The 16,281-nt window shown below is 38.1% G+C and overlaps 1 protein-coding gene across 1 annotated transcript in view; it reads right to left on the reverse strand.

The window, feature by feature from the left end:
- The window catches only part of LOC100745583 (carbonic anhydrase 1), a 28,834-nt gene extending 16,196 nt beyond the window's left edge, over positions 1-12,638 (reverse strand). The window contains exon 1 of the mRNA XM_003491961.4: positions 12,149-12,638. Within this exon, the coding sequence (XP_003492009.1) occupies positions 12,149-12,188 (40 nt within the window). The 5' untranslated portion in view covers positions 12,189-12,638. The remainder of the gene's footprint in view (positions 1-12,148) is intronic.
- Positions 12,639-16,281: the final 3,643 nt, after the last annotated feature.

Raw genomic sequence — 16,281 nt, forward strand, 5'->3', positions numbered from 1 at the left:
CCTTTGCGTTTTGCGATTGAGCGTTGTGCATAAGCGATTTAAATTAGAATTCAGTCGTAGTAAATGTAAATGGCTAAGCATAATTAGCTACTAGATACAGGCACGTGCCACTGGTCAAGTACATATTAACGTACTATACAAGATTTACTTATTTTCTTATTACACAGAAGTAAAGGGAACTAACAGAAAATCCTGATTGACAATAAATTAGCATTTGCCTTCATTTGAAGGAAACGTGAAAAAAATTAAAAGAATATTTTGTCCGATCGTATTATTATTTGTTTATCTTTAAAAGTCACGTTCTTGGTCTTGTAACAAGGCTATGAATTAGTATTTTATCTCGTTCAATCGTATTATGTCAGTATCTCAGATAAAAAGACAAAACGATCTACATTGATACTTGAAAGTGCTCGATTAATTGAATATTTTAATATCATCATAACACAAGATATAAGATATATAACATAAAGATGAAATATCAAGAAGCTGAATCATTTTTTGTCGTTGTGTATTTAATACACAATTGGATTTTTATTAGTCAATAACAGTGTGTACAAGATGATTGTACACTTTGTATTTTTATGGCATAGCAGCCTAGATTTTATGTGTATACATAATTCTGATTAGATAAAATATTAAATGATTATCAATCGTGTGATCTCGTTAATGTTTGCCAATCTCGAGGCGTCATTTCTTAAACATTCTGTACGATCTTCCTTCATAGCATCGTAATTCTCTTTTTAATTAGAAGGAAGAGTTTAATTGGAGATTAATTCTATGCGAGCTTATCTTCTCTCGTGAAATGCAGTGTTTTTTTTTCTTTCAATAAACGCGTTCATTATCTCGCATAAAAGTTGTAAAACAAATGTTTCTGGAAAAAATGTTTAATTGTTTTTGTGTTCTCTTCTTTTTGAATGAATATCTTTCTCTCATTTCAGCCAAGAAAGTGTCAGAACAACATTTGTCAAGTAAATATGCGAGACAGACTTACGATCTCCACAAACCTCCAAGATCCAAAATGGATAAAAACTTAGAGAGTGTAAGAAAAGGCTCGTGACGCGGGAAGTCATCCGTCATATCTGTAATCCCCATGAGTTTTATACCCTTCCTTAATCATTTTCACATAGATAACAAGTTTTAGCGTGCTGACTCTATAAATAATCCAGTAGACGTGGTGTGTGTTGCGAGCAGCGTTTTAATGATATTGAAACTAACCGAAGCGCAGCCGACGAGATATTAGAATTATCAAACGTTATGAATATTTAAGGTTGCAGTCTGTCACAAAGTTTCGCGTTACGCTCAACGTAATGCATAGAATACACCGGCTCGTGAAGAGGCTAAATCGATGCTAACGACGTCGAAATTGGTTACGCTTACGGCATCGTAAATAATTAAAATAATTTATTGATTTACACGAACGATCCAAGAGAAATTTTCCTATTAGTCGCAATAGAAATTTGACGATTCGCAGATAAAAGGATATCGATGGAAATGAAACATATAGTGGCTCATAAAATAGCCACTATATGTTTCTCATAAAATAGCCACAAAATGACTCGAACATTTATAGAAACCCATTCTGAAATTTTACTAGCACTGTTGCAAGACTCGACTATCATTACATTGGCAAAGATTGGTAAACTTTGAAACAAAATTGAAAATACATAATAAGCTTCGATATTCAGTGGGACAATCTATATAACACTAATCTAAGTTTCAGACTTTTATCCGTGCTGTATATTAACTTTTTAATAAATACGTATTTACAATACAACAATGACAATCGTATGTCATTAATGGCAATGAGACGCTTCAAAAAGTTTCGTGCAACAGGTATAATATATTCGTAAAAGTTTTCCATGATAAATGGAAGAATACTTTCCTTTCTATATCTACTAAAAATTACTCCTTGGTGGTTGGCGCAATAACAGAAGTGCAATTAACACCTCCGATATTATCCTATGTGATAGTACAGATCGATAACATGAGTTTAATCGTACTTGTGAAAAGCAGAAGCTTTTCTAATTACTAGTTAGAGATAACGTTTCAGCCACCAACAATCTTTCAAGAGTAGCAGTTTTCACATTTTTTTTCCTATGTTCATTCAATCAATACGATGTGCAATTGCTTACGTTTATCGTTGAATAAATACTGACGTTATGAGACGACCATATATTTTTTTAATTATCATATAATGTCGGTTAAAAATAAGTGTAATCAATGTTTCTAGTATTTTCGAAACTGTTCTTTCTTTCTTTTTTGTAGGATATCACTTATCGGTAAAAGTAAGTGGTCTTTTTAAAGCAATAAGCAGAGTCTTGTTTCGATGGGTCAATCGACAACAACAACAACGAGTTAATGATAATGGCACGCGAATAACAACGCTCGATTGTGTAATAGCGAGCACATCAAAACAGCCTGTATTGGTCCAGATAATCGAGGTAAATTATCGGTTGATTTAAGACGCCCGTTATCACGGACGCATGGGTCACGTGCCGTTGCATAAATCTCGTTCAAACGTTGACACGCGATTCCGATATTGCTCGTGATAAGGCTGCATTCTTAAGCATTTCCCGTCCTTCGATTACACACACTTAGAATACCGATATAATACCATGAATTATACATGGAATTTGCAAATAATTATTTTCTTTTATTTCATCTCTTTTTACAGATTGCTTCTCAGCTGAGAGGTTTGTACCACATACAGAATGACTCGGCATGTTCGGCGTGACCTTTTGCGGGGCCGGGTTCAAAAATTTTGCGGGGCCTGAATACACATTCAAATCCTACACTTAAATTTTACAACGACGAATTATTTATTTACGAATGCTGTTACATATTGTATATTTTTTACAAGATGAAAAATAATAACAGAATCCAATAATAATATTAAATAATTTTTCTCGCGTCTTTTTTCGCGACTGAATTTGCTACTTCACTTTCTATTGACAGAATAGCCTCTAAAAAAATCTCGCCTTATCGATGCTCGCAGATAAATTTCCTAGACCTCGGGGCCTTTCAAAACGCGGGCCGGCTTCCGACGAACGCGCTGAACCTGCCTTGCGCTCGCTCTGTGATTCGGTTACTGATACACAGGCTGCTATAACTATATTTAGAGTTGTCGATACTTTCGAGATATAAACAATAAGAAAAATAGCGGTAGATAACAAAAGATAGAATTAGATAGAAAAAGATAGAAAGATAGAATCGACTGTCGATAAGTGTAGAGAAAGAAATTTCGTATAAGTGTTTGCCGAAGCACGATATATCATTATCAATGCTAGCGACGGCAGATTGTCGACATTTGGCTACAATTAGCAGACAGTGGGGCAATGATTAAACGAAGATGATGTTCGGTGATGGATAGGTCAAGGAGGCTCGTTTCGTGTCAAGATCATATGATATTAAACCACGACAGTTTTATCGGCAGATTTTGTAACAAACGCGATCGAAAAAGAAGTTCATGTGCGACGTAAGTGAACAGAGCACCCAAACTATGGAGTTTACGTTCGAAAGAAAGTAACATCATCATTGGATATTTAATACATCGATCTAGGATTGTCATGATCGCACGTGACGCATTTTTCTTCCTACTTATAGAATTTTATTAGCACGGCCTCAACCACAGGTTCAATATTGAAACGATCTTAGTGACGTAGCGCATTCAAAACGCCTAACGCGATTCGCGTTACTCTTACGCTAGCGAGTTGCACTTGGCGAAACTGTATAAACATCGCATATTATAATCAGATCAGAATATTGCGGAATCAGATGGACTGATCATGTATTTCCATCTATTTGTCTATTTTTCATTAAATAGTCGTGGATATTTCTAATTAAGGAATTAACGTCATCGAACAAAGTTCACGATTACAAGCCACGAGTTCTTTATTTCTCGTTGCAATATAACGTTAAGTAGGCGAGCAGTTAATTATTCTCGAAAAGTGTGAGCACGATCGTCTGTTCGTTTGCTCTGAAGCGAGAAAAAATACAGCTGTTCCGTGCATACATTCCTCTATCGCACGTTAGATTTCAGCGTGGTTCACAGCTGCGGAGTAGCACGTGATGATGACATAATGGGCGCGCGACGTAACCGCGATTATGTTCGGAACGCGCGATATTGTCGCGCGCCATTAATTTACAAAGTGGCCCTTATAACCCCATGGACCGTGACCGCCGGTTTCTTCCAATTTCCCGTGCATTTGCAGAATGTATTCTCCGAAAAATGTTTCGCGAGTTTGCAACATACAATGACTATAAAAAGTATAGACACATAAGTGTCCTCTTACTTTCTGTCTTTTACATTTTCTATTTTATTTCTGTAATATAGAATTTTTCTAATCATACGAAAGTACTATCAAATGATACCAGATTAATATATCTTCGATCTAATTAATCGATAGGTAAGTAGCATTATGCATTATACGAAAGAAGAAACTGAAAGGAACATTCGGTACGTAAAAATTGGACAAGCGAGTCGAGTCGTTCGGTGTGGAAAAATCTTGAAGAAATTTTATTACGTGTATGCGATCGATCTTAAATCGCAGCGTGAACTTGTGAGAACGGCGCGATGGAAAACTGTTCGATAACAGTTGTAAGAGAGGTACTGATACACGTGAACCAGTTTACGTGGGTGGAAAGTGATATAACCGGTTACGAATTCTGGTTTAATAACTCCGTCCACTTGCTACGTTACCGTATAAACATGCTGTAAACTGTCTGAAATAGTCGAACAATCCTCAAGATACCAATTTTCAAACGATACTACAATTTTACTAAAACGATATTAATATGGCAATAAAATGAAACCCCCGATAAAAGTAACCACTTCGAAAAAAAAAGTTCATTATGCGGTTTCAAGTTTCCAAAATAATAATTCATCATGGTGTAAGCGTTCGTTGCGTCTTCCAGCCATCTGAACGCACAATTCGACACACAGTCTCTTCCAAGCTCGTTGAGAATCTCATTGATCGCGATCACAAAGGCCGCCGCGCTTCAAGCAGAAAAACATCTCCTCGAGGTCGTCGAGATCTGCTCGAAGGTTCGTTCAACCTTGTCGAAGACACAAGGCGAGCGTAAACGCCGCATCCCGATCACTGACTACGTTTTCTCGGCGAATTTCACCACGGACCTTGCACTTTGACCTTCTTTATTTTTAGTCCCTTTTCACCGAGACCACCTCGTAAATCGCGACGCGAAACAGCAACATCGTCGTGCAAAGAATCGAACAAGTCGAAGAACGTTGGAGGAGGGTCGAAGAAATCTCTGCGGCGGAAATTGAGTCAGATATCGAGTTGAATTAAGATCTGTGACGCTCAAACTACTCAACGTGCTTTCGTTTATATACGGAAAATGCTTCTAACATTCATTCGATTACTTTTTATTAACTGATATTGACACTTTTAGAGTTTAGCCTTGTTCTTGCCGTAGTATAGCGTACACAGCGGAAACTAGAAAGTTGAAAGTCGGTGAACGTTGCCATTGAAATTATTCTTGCAGCCGCGAGGATTAACCTTCCTTTGATTACGTGTTAAACTATGCGTGTAACTTCTTAACGAATACGCGTGCACAACAATACCACGCCTTTTACGTAAACCGGATGAGAAAAATGACGCATCGTATCTTCCTGCCTGCTCCATTGTGTGCCATATTTAACGGCGCGTCGACTTCGTGCGATGACTCTAAACAGACCTCAACTAATCAAGCAGCTGTTTTAAACGCGTAATTCTCATTCCTCCGTCGTGTTAATTACCATGTCGGTGATCATATTTAGAAGATTTAAGAACTATTTAAAACCAAGGTTCGCTTACTTCTCTCTGGATAATCATGATTCATGGTTGAATATAGCTGCTCGATGAGATCATAAATACATACATATTATTCTGCAAAAATTTATTCTATACAATTATATATCTTATCTCAATGAAACCTATTACGTATCGATGAGCACAAAAGAGAAAACTGAGAAATCGCGATCATCGATCTTTCACAACGATTCGTTTCGTTCAATCTTTTTTCACCTTCCTATTGAATTTGGGCTAAACTTGTCGAAAGGAGTCGCAGGTGATAGAAAAAGAATTCCACGTCGCTAAAACCTCCATTTTATCGAGATTCTTTAAAAATTACACGATAATCTTGTCGCGTGATTTGCGTCGGTCCACGATAATTACGTACATTGTTCATACTATTTTCCTGAAACGATCGGTTTGGAATGTGCAGGTTGCGGAACGAGGCAATAAATCGCGAAAAGTTGGCGGTACTGCAAGGTAGTTTCTCATAAGTGTGTTTCTGAAGTTTGCAAGCGCCGATCGCGCCGGGTTAACGAGAATCATTAATGGCTGCCCTGCAGCGGACTATGACACGGTGTAAATGAAAAAGGGGCAAGCAGTTGCGTCGACGCGGGAACGCCGACCTCGATCCTTCTGTGTCGAACGAAATTCCTGTCTGACCCGAATTTCACGTTAACTGCGACGAGCAACGAGGAAAGAAGAGAAAGAAGAATAAATAAATAAGAAAAAAAAAAAAACAGTACTCGTACGGATTTCACCGAACGCTTCAGGCTCGTCACGAACGATAAAAAATGATCGTATCGAAAATTTCTTTCTCACCTAGCGTACAACGCAACACGTGTCTGCGATTAAAAGCGCGCGGTAGAAAACTTTTCCTTCGTTTCCGCGAGCTGCACCGTTTCCAACGCCTATCTTTGATCTCGCTTCTTAACTTAAACGCGATACTCGAACGTATTACGTACTTAAGTCTAGTCTAGTACCTGATTACGTATACGCACCGACGATCCTTCTTTTCTTCATCCTCTACTTCTACGTATAATACTTATCGCGATAGAACTCCGTTTGTATAATCTTGGCGGCAGACAAATGAATCGGTGAATTGAGAAACGATACACGTTCAATGTGGTGTTATTTCATACATTTCAAACGTAGAAAAAAGATTACTCGTATAATTACATATAAATGAACGTTTATCTGAATCAACGTGAACGAATTTAAATTGAAACAGTACTATAAAACCAATGGCAATAATCGATGGCGCGCAGAAGCTACAGCTATTTTGCAAAATATCTGTAAATGTTGTTCTTGGACTTTTAAGCTCCTTCAACTGATCGATTTAAGTAGTTGTATCATAAAATAGCACTCCGCTTAATACTTCCAACTTTCTATGATTTTTTATTCGCACAAGTAATAGGAGTTGACATTTAGGTAAGCGGGTTCAATAACAGCAAGATTTCGTTTCATAAGACATTACCTAAAATACTAAATAAACCATTCAATTCTACTGTGCTTCGGACCCAAACGAGATATTCGAATCCTTCAAGCTGCTACTTCTTAATTTCCTCTATTTCGTTCAAAGTAAACGGGATCCGTGTACTTATGTAACTAAGAAGTTGATAAAAAGTGGAAACTATAAGACGAAAGAATACTAATTACATCGAAACCGATGATAAATCATGAGATCGATATAATCGCGGAAGATAATCGGCATCGTTCATTAATTGCCGCGAAGGACAATAACGCCGCGGTCTTAAACAATGGTCGCGATAGTGTAACTTCCGGCAGTGATCGAATATCCCGCGACAGGGTAGTAAATATTCGAACCGATTGCCATTTCTTAGGCGAATCGCCGGTACACGGTCGGAAAGCCAAACGACTTAATCGGCGATCTGCACGCCGGCCAGGAATTTATGCAAATCACGGTATCCGCCAGACTTTGCGATTGCACTCGCGCCGGTTCAAAGATAGCGCTGACAAATTGGCCCCAGATTAAGGGCATTTCGGAGAGGCATGCACGGTAACCGGGTAAGGCGAAACGAAACTGGGTCTGCGACCCCCAACACGCGCTTTCGTCTAACTATACGTTTCGTTTCTCGTCCCCTCTTGTACTTCCATCCATTCCAGGTATGCAAACACGTCGATATCGTTCCGATTCATTCGATATTGATATTTAAACACGCGTTAAGTGGCCAAACAGTTTCCACTTCGTTTATTCCGCATCGATCTGATCATCGTTACGACTCTTGCTTGATGAAAAACCATTAGAACGAAGTGACTGGAAGCGATGGATTATGGTTTTAAAGTGGCTTACGAACGTGTTTAAATACCATCTTCAATTTGTGGTACATATCAATCGAATCGTTATTGTATCTGTGATTTGAAACGTTAATGGTCTTTTTGTTTGTTAGAACGAAAGGAAAATACTTATCAAAATATATCGAAGTTTATCAATATAATGGATAATTGTTTAAATACTCGTGTGATCTGTGCGAATAATATCGTACATATTATATGAATTCTACGTACATTTTGATTTGTTCCAAGCTCTATCGGTATAATAATGGTAATTGAGTCTCATTACAGCTAATGACAAGATTAAAAAATGTTTTGTTCCGTACACGTGATATATCCATAGAATATCTGTATATATATATATTCGAATATATTTAAGAGCCACGATATACAATTATGGAAAAAGCGATTCTTCTTGGAAGGTTTGTTTTCCTCGACTATGTTCCTTGGCAAATGCTTCCAAGTGAAACGTGTTAATGGACATTAACGTATCGCTACTCGCGCGAATTGCAAAATTAGAACGTAAATCTCGCCAGTGGCTTCTCCGTGGCGGGAAATTTTTCACGGTAAATATTTGTCAGCCCAGGCATGTTTTTTCGACGATCTATTTACGATGTTTATTCACCCAATTTAGATCACGTCGCGCTATGTTACACCACTTCCGCGCCTCGTTGCGCCCGACATTCATATTTAATTATTCATTCCACATAACACAGCGATATAAGTACTCGATCGTGTATATGTTTCATATTCTGGCGCACGATCGGCTCGATAAAGGTTGACGCGTGCCATGCGATCTTTCGCGATACAATTACATCGGTAATAACAATTGTGTTCGAGTGCTTCGTGCTCATGACCCTCTCAAATTAAATATGGTACAATAGTGCCACGTTAAGTGGCCGAGAGTTTGCTTCGTTAACTAGCCATCGCTATCCCCACCAATTCTTAGAATTGACTTCGCGAACCGAGACTCTAAACCCTCTATCAACTAATTTATCAACTAATGATATTAATGAAATGATCACGTCGAATTCGAACCCATCAAGTACCATCGTTGCCTTAATGCAACATTTCATTCGCAACGTTCTTTAATCAAATGCGAAAAAGAATCGCAAAAATTTGCTCCACTTTTTTCTTTATTTTACTTCCGTCAATTATTAAGTTCGATTCATTTCCTCGCTACTTCTCCTTCTATGTACATCCACAATTTTATGGAGTTTGACGAAATTGAAATATTGCGTGATACCGTGACGAGATCTATTTTTTTTTCAGATTATAAAACTTTTTTAGGGCCTGCAATTTGTATAGCGGATTTAACGTATCTGTTATTCTAATACATTTCGTATCGTACATCTTGATAGAGCAACTGAAATAACTTACTTTACTTACGTTCTTTAGCAATGTTGCAATGTTTATGCAATTTTGTCCTCAATAAAAACCCGATTTCCTTCAATTCTGTCTCTTTCATCCTTCATTCTACGATATCTTACATTCAACGAAGCAGAGAGTACGTACAGCAGAACCATTCATACCAACTCCATTTATACTCAATTTTAGTTAACGTTTGATTAATTTGAATCTACTTATCTAAACGTGAACACGTATTACTAGAACGGAGAGTGACGGAATTACCGTACTCCTATTACACCGACCCCAATTATACGAACTATTTATCCACTGAGAAGTTCATATAAACGTAGATCAATTCAAAATCTCCTACGTTCGTATCTCCCTCGATAACTGACCGGATAAAATCCCGACCCGTGGCCAAGTATGCACATACCGCTGTATTTGACTACACAAATGCAAGAACCTCGCGTACAACTTGTGCGTGTTCGTGCCTCGTTACCAGCGAACAACGTGCTCTCTATTCTCGCATTATGTTTACGTGTCTACGACTAGCATACTATACGACACGTTTTAACACGGTTTATGGTTATATATCTCTGGCCGGTAGCGAAGTATTGGTGTGCACGATGCTTTCGAGTACACTCTAGGCTGGTCAGAACGATACAGAAAGTTGCCTACGCCCGCCGACGGAGAACAGGTGCATCGGCCTGAAGTACAACGAGGAAAATTATTGATTTTCGTTTACCTACTGAGCCGGTTGGTGTCCCGTGCTAGCATGGCGAATGCAACGCCGTCCCTTGGCACGACTGGGACGCCCTGCATTCGAAGACAATGGCCTTAGGTCAGTGAGCCTGGTGCCATCGTGACACCGTGAAAATCGAACGTGCCCCAAAATGGGAACTGACTTGTTATCACCGACAGAACAGTAACTTTCTCCTCTCTTATTTCAACTTTCCGTTTCCAGTCCGCGTAAACAGTATCATCGACGATGTTAAAAAGACAATCGTTCGACTAATCGATGTTTTTTTAAGTCGAAGAAGATGTCAGTGACATCGATGTAGCATATATTTACAATGCAAAATTCCTAACCTATTTGCCTTGTAGTCGTAACCGGAGGCAGTATTATGTAGGTTATAAATTAGAAAGAGAAAGAGACAATATAAGACGAATTGATTAAAAAATTAGTCAAAATCGAAATCATGGTTGTTCGTTGTTATGCGAATCTTCGCATGCTACGATGTGTTTTTGCTGCGGTCTTTGAAAAACATAAATTGCGTTTACCGTACGTGTTATGAAAGATACGATCGATCTATATAGTATCAGATAGATCAAATACGCTTTGAACGAAATCACAGTCGAAAATGAATAGCGTCTGAAGATATCTATCTACTAATTTTTATTTAATATTTTTATTATTTTCTATGCCATTAAAACACTGATATGATTCTATCTAATCGCTGTGATTCACGAATATGCACAGTTTTTCGTAGACGCGTATAATATTTTTAATTAGCGTGATTGATACGGATAGTATTTATATTGGAACGTAATCTTTTTTTATTAGATAAACAACAAAGCGAAAAAAGATTAATTAGCAAGGTAATTTAACAAAATGACAAAATCACCACAATGGAATAATACTGTGTTGTGAAATACTGCGGAGATGGTAGTTCTTAGCAGTAATAGAACAATCGCGAGATTAAACAAGAAAAACGATAAAATTATTCATCGTTCTTCATAGAAAAACAAGCGTGACTGATTTTTGTAATAGTTCAAGAAACGTTAAAAATATTAAACACAAAGAGAGACATTCTTGTAAAACATGTATGACGGTGCCCCCTCTACGTGCATTTTTCTTCCCTCCAAGTCTTTAAGAAACTATTTTTACCAAAGTAACAGGCGCGTTTTTCTTCTTCGAACATAAAAAAGCCAGAGATTATGTTACACCGTTCCCTCGCGAGGAATGCAAGGTTGATACAGAAAACAAAATATTTTTAGTCATCAGTCAGAAAAGCGATTATAGATTATAGAATAATAATAGTTAACGATACGTAGCAATTGTAATCGATAGAAGCGTTTAATTTTTAATACGCTACGTTTATTGGAAAAGTATAAAATATAAAAGAGTGCGGGGTAGATCTCGAGGATTGAATCGATCAAGCGAATCGATAAACACGCATCAACTCTCACTCTCCGTTGCAAGATTTATGGAATTCCTAACGGATGTTACAAACCGTAGAAAAAGAAAGGAACGCCGTAAACGAGCTTTCAACTAAACAAATTAAAGCACATGAGATAAATGAAACGTAATTGAATAAATGAAACATAATTTTTAAGGTTAATGAAGATTTCATTTATTACTCGATTACAACTATTCATATTCTTACGGCCAAATCTGAATAAAGATTTTTATTTTGCCCTAAATATTTTAAAGAGTAATTTGTATACTCGATGCATTTTCATTAATTATGTATATTTCTTTTGCAGCTTTCGATCTCCCATAAATGCATTAATATCGTCAGCCCGCTCATTACTTTCCTTATTTTGACACTGTACCGAAGAAATAAGCTAAAAGCTGAATATTTTACCGGTCGATGTGAATAATGCACGAGCATTCTAATGTAAATTTAAACGTGGAAAGCAATGTACCGTCACAACAGCTTATTCCTGCCCTGGTTGCTGCAACGTTCATAGATAATCAAGAAAAGACTCACCATTTTGAACGGAGTAGTCCCATTCGCTTTTGTCGGCCATCTCGGTGACGATCGTGTTATCGAAAATTCAGGTCCGCGAAATTAAGATCCGAGTAGAGTTTGTTGCCGGTCGTCTTGCCTGCTTGTGATTCTTGATAGATTCAAACACGTCACTAAATCGCGTTTTTATTTCGATTTATCGTATCCACGAATCGTACAATCCGGCAAGATGCCGATCAGGATCACCACCGATTGATTTGAACACGGAACGAAAATCGAGAAACGATTGTCAAATCCACCGATCGTCGACTAACTTCAAATTTCTTCCCGGCTTTCGTTTTGCATATATTTCTTATACGTGCACGTACGAATTATTCGGCTACACGAGCATTGGATTGTACGAAATCGTATTTTGTAGAAGGCTTAAGAAAACTGTTTGTTTCTAGGAAAAATCGAAACGAAAAAACCACTTGTGTCACCTCGGATTATCCACGAATGCGACGCCGGCCGGTTCACCACTGGATTTTATACGCGAGTCGATCACGTGACCCTTACTATGGAAAAGCAAGCGTCTGCGCATGCGCTAGTAAATGTTTACACGTGCATCGCCGACCCCCCACCGCACGCTACCTTAAGCACGTGCTTCGTTGTAGTCGACGACACCGACAATATTCGCAGTTTTATAATTTTTAAACCAACAATTTGATTTATAATGTTATAAATTTATAGGATTGGATCTAAGAGATTATCTCGATAAAGTTATGGATACGGTTATGATGTGAAATTTCGTTTGAACATTGACAAAGTGGCGGACGATCGAATTGGCCGCGTTTGTTCGCCAATACGAGTTCGCACTGCGAGGAGGCAGTAACTAGCGACTTAATGCCTTAATGATTCATTTTATAATCTATCTCAAACGGGAACATTAATCTCGATGAAATGATAAGCTAATATAACGCGCGACAATTGTTCTATCAGCTACGATGAGAAGAAATCAAATACGTTCTTTTCGTCGAGTCTCAACGTTTCCTTGCTTTGTTATGCTTTTTATTACATTTTCTTTATCTTCGTTATTTTCCTATATTTATTATCCTCTTTTCAAACTCTCGTAGAATGTCACTGTTCTCTTACAATAACGGCATTCCGTCATCGTGATGGATCGACGAATAAAGAGATTAGATTAATCCTCGAACATGCTCTCTTGAACTCTGTCATTCAGTTTCCTGTTTACCGTGTAATTTTTGCTTTAATTGCAAATATTCCTTTCTCACCTTATAAGCATACGAATGACTTCTTTGTCAGATCATCAGTTTCTTTCCTCATGACACCGATGCACAAGCGCCGAATATTATTTGTACCTATTGTTTCGACAGTTATTATTTCTAAGTCAGACGACACGAAATCGTTTATTGTATCAAGTGAATCATAATCTTGCAACGAAATTGCATTCGTCATGACCGATGACTCACCCTTACGGGCCCTTACGAGGTCGAGGACCTGGACATTCCAACTGCACTCCTCTACTTTATTTATTTGGCCAGTTTTTTTCTTTCCTACTCCGATCGTTTCCCATAACCATAAGAAACATAGATTTTGTTACGTCGGGCGACCGTCTACCTGCACCAGGCCATACACCGCTCATCCTTACGGCGTACTCTCAATAGCCTTAAGTACCCGTCATAATCACAGTAATTTGCTTACTAAGGTCTTTCAGACCGAACAAATATCTTTTTCTAAATTATTTTCTAAAGACTATTGTCTACCACGGCTTGACAAGGGAAAGTTAGGTTTTCCCATGTACGATGCTTCCTAATAGCAACTTTCTATGGAGGGCGGCTAAGACCTTCCTAATCCACCAACCTTCGTTTATTCAATCAGAAGCAATGTATATTGCCCTCACTTCCCGACCAAAAATGTCATGAACAAATCCGATGGTCTCGTGCGCTAGACACATCCATCGTTAGCTTTCCTCCGACACAGCATCGTCACTCAACTTTACTTTTTCTACACCGCTGGAAAAGTCAACTATTTCTTCTATAGCGCTAGAAAAGTCAACAACTAAGTCCAAATCTAAGCACGAACACTCACTTCATCTACTAAGTATCCTCTAGTGTCACGTCCACTAACACACGAAGTTCAATTATAAGAGCCTTGCTCTAGCGTGCATATCTATCTTACCTTCGAGCGACAAGTTGTCATCTAGGAATTATATCTACTCAACAGTGTAACTTAAACGTTGGAAATAAAACCTTATAATTCTGTGAATCACAGCGTTATACTAACTCAATCACCCCTATTATCTTAACGGAAATCAGGGGATCGATCACCTCGTGGTGTCGATTGCTATAATCGTAACGGGAATTTACGACTCCCGTTGACGTCTCTCCTCGAGATTGCGTCTGCCCGCGATTGGTCGAAAATACAGATCTGATATAAAAATTATTCAACTTATCTACTTTATGACGTGACATGAATTTGAGATAAAGTTTGCAGACACCTATGAAATATTGTAACAACAATATATGTGTTAACAAATATTTGTACAAAGAAACGTGATTAATCTGTAAGATGCTCGGCACACTATTAAGAGAGAACTATGAGTCTATGTCTGAAGAAATAAAAGTTTGTAAAAGGACGTAACACAGATAAACCTGCATCGTCACGAAAATTTCCTTTTGTGTCCGATTGTGTGCAATCTCCTTTCGCGTACAAATGAGTTAGAACGTATCAAGGAATTGGGTTCAAGAAATTGCCACTTTAATTTCATCGAGCTCTCATAACACTGTCACGTCAATGTTATGTCACGGAACGTGGCCGACGCTCGCCGTGGTCGTTTCGTCTTCGTTATACCAATAAAACGAGCCGGTCGCACTACGATGCTCTCAATAAAAATTAATGAATTCCAGAAAATTCCATCGCAAAACGTCAATGGACGTCCGTTGCTCCGCGTCTGCGGCGGTGACTTGGCGCGAACACGCTTTTTCCCGCCATCTTTTGCGGTTTTCCGCACGTGATTTTCTACTGGACCGTTCCTTTGTTTCGCCTGTGGTTTATGGCCATTTAATGACTTAGAACAAGAATCTACCTGTATCGTTCTTCGCCTTCAAATCTCTCAAATAAAGTTAGACTTCAGAATCGTCCTTATTACATTATACGAAGGTACGAAAATTGTGAGATATTTAAAAATACGATAATGCACGAAACAATGGAAAAACATAGAAAATATCCGAGGTACCATTTATAATATTTATATGTGGGTAGAAAATTCTTTACCTAAGTTTTATCTGCTTAATTTAAAAAATATGAATTTGCACAAATATCAACCTACAATACTAATTAGTATGCTGGTCGTGATTAAGATTGCCCCCGAAGATACGTAGGAAGCAAAGAAAGGCGATTCGATTACACAGATTAGCTCGCGCGTACAGAACCGATCGTTGCATAAATCAAAGACGTATGGGCAGATATTCTTCTTAATTAATCGTGTATAACGATCGGCAAACGAGCTGCAGCGCAATTTATTTCGGTATGCCTGAGTGCAAAGTCTGTCTGGTCGTCGAATCAAGAAGGATGACGACTGAAATTCGACGAGATAAAGGTTCGATTTTAACCGAACAGGGAACAAGATCTACAAAGTAGTTGTCAATAGCATTGTCATGGTCGACTACTATTGTTGACTACGATTGTTGTGGTTGACTACTATTGACTACTATTGTTCTCGAAGGAAAAAGAGAAATTACCGTAAGTCATGATAACTTCTTATTGTGGTAGGATGACGGCAAAGGCTATTTATTCAAATTACAAAAGACCATCTCATAAATTCTTCAGAACCGTCATAAATTTTCCAAACATGGTCAAACAGGCCACAAAGAGAATTCCGATTTTCTGCCAGAACATACCCAATTGTTCATTCGTCAAGAGAATTCCTAACCAGCCGTTTGGTTTATGAAACTTCTTTGCATTTTAATATTGTCGTGTAGACGGAAGCGATATTTTATTCAAATTCTTTGCAACTGTTACGTAATTGTCATTTTGCTTGTCCTTCGCGGCAATTAAATTGCTGTCGAGTTTTACCTTAAGAAACGTTTCTATCGTATAGAAACTTCAACAATCTTTCGACGATTCAAGGAACGCCTTGAATTCGATCGTTACGA

Source organism: Bombus impatiens, unplaced genomic scaffold (genome assembly GCF_000188095.3).
Source record: "Bombus impatiens unplaced genomic scaffold, BIMP_2.2 scf_0645, whole genome shotgun sequence".
Taxonomy (NCBI): domain Eukaryota; kingdom Metazoa; phylum Arthropoda; class Insecta; order Hymenoptera; family Apidae; genus Bombus; species Bombus impatiens.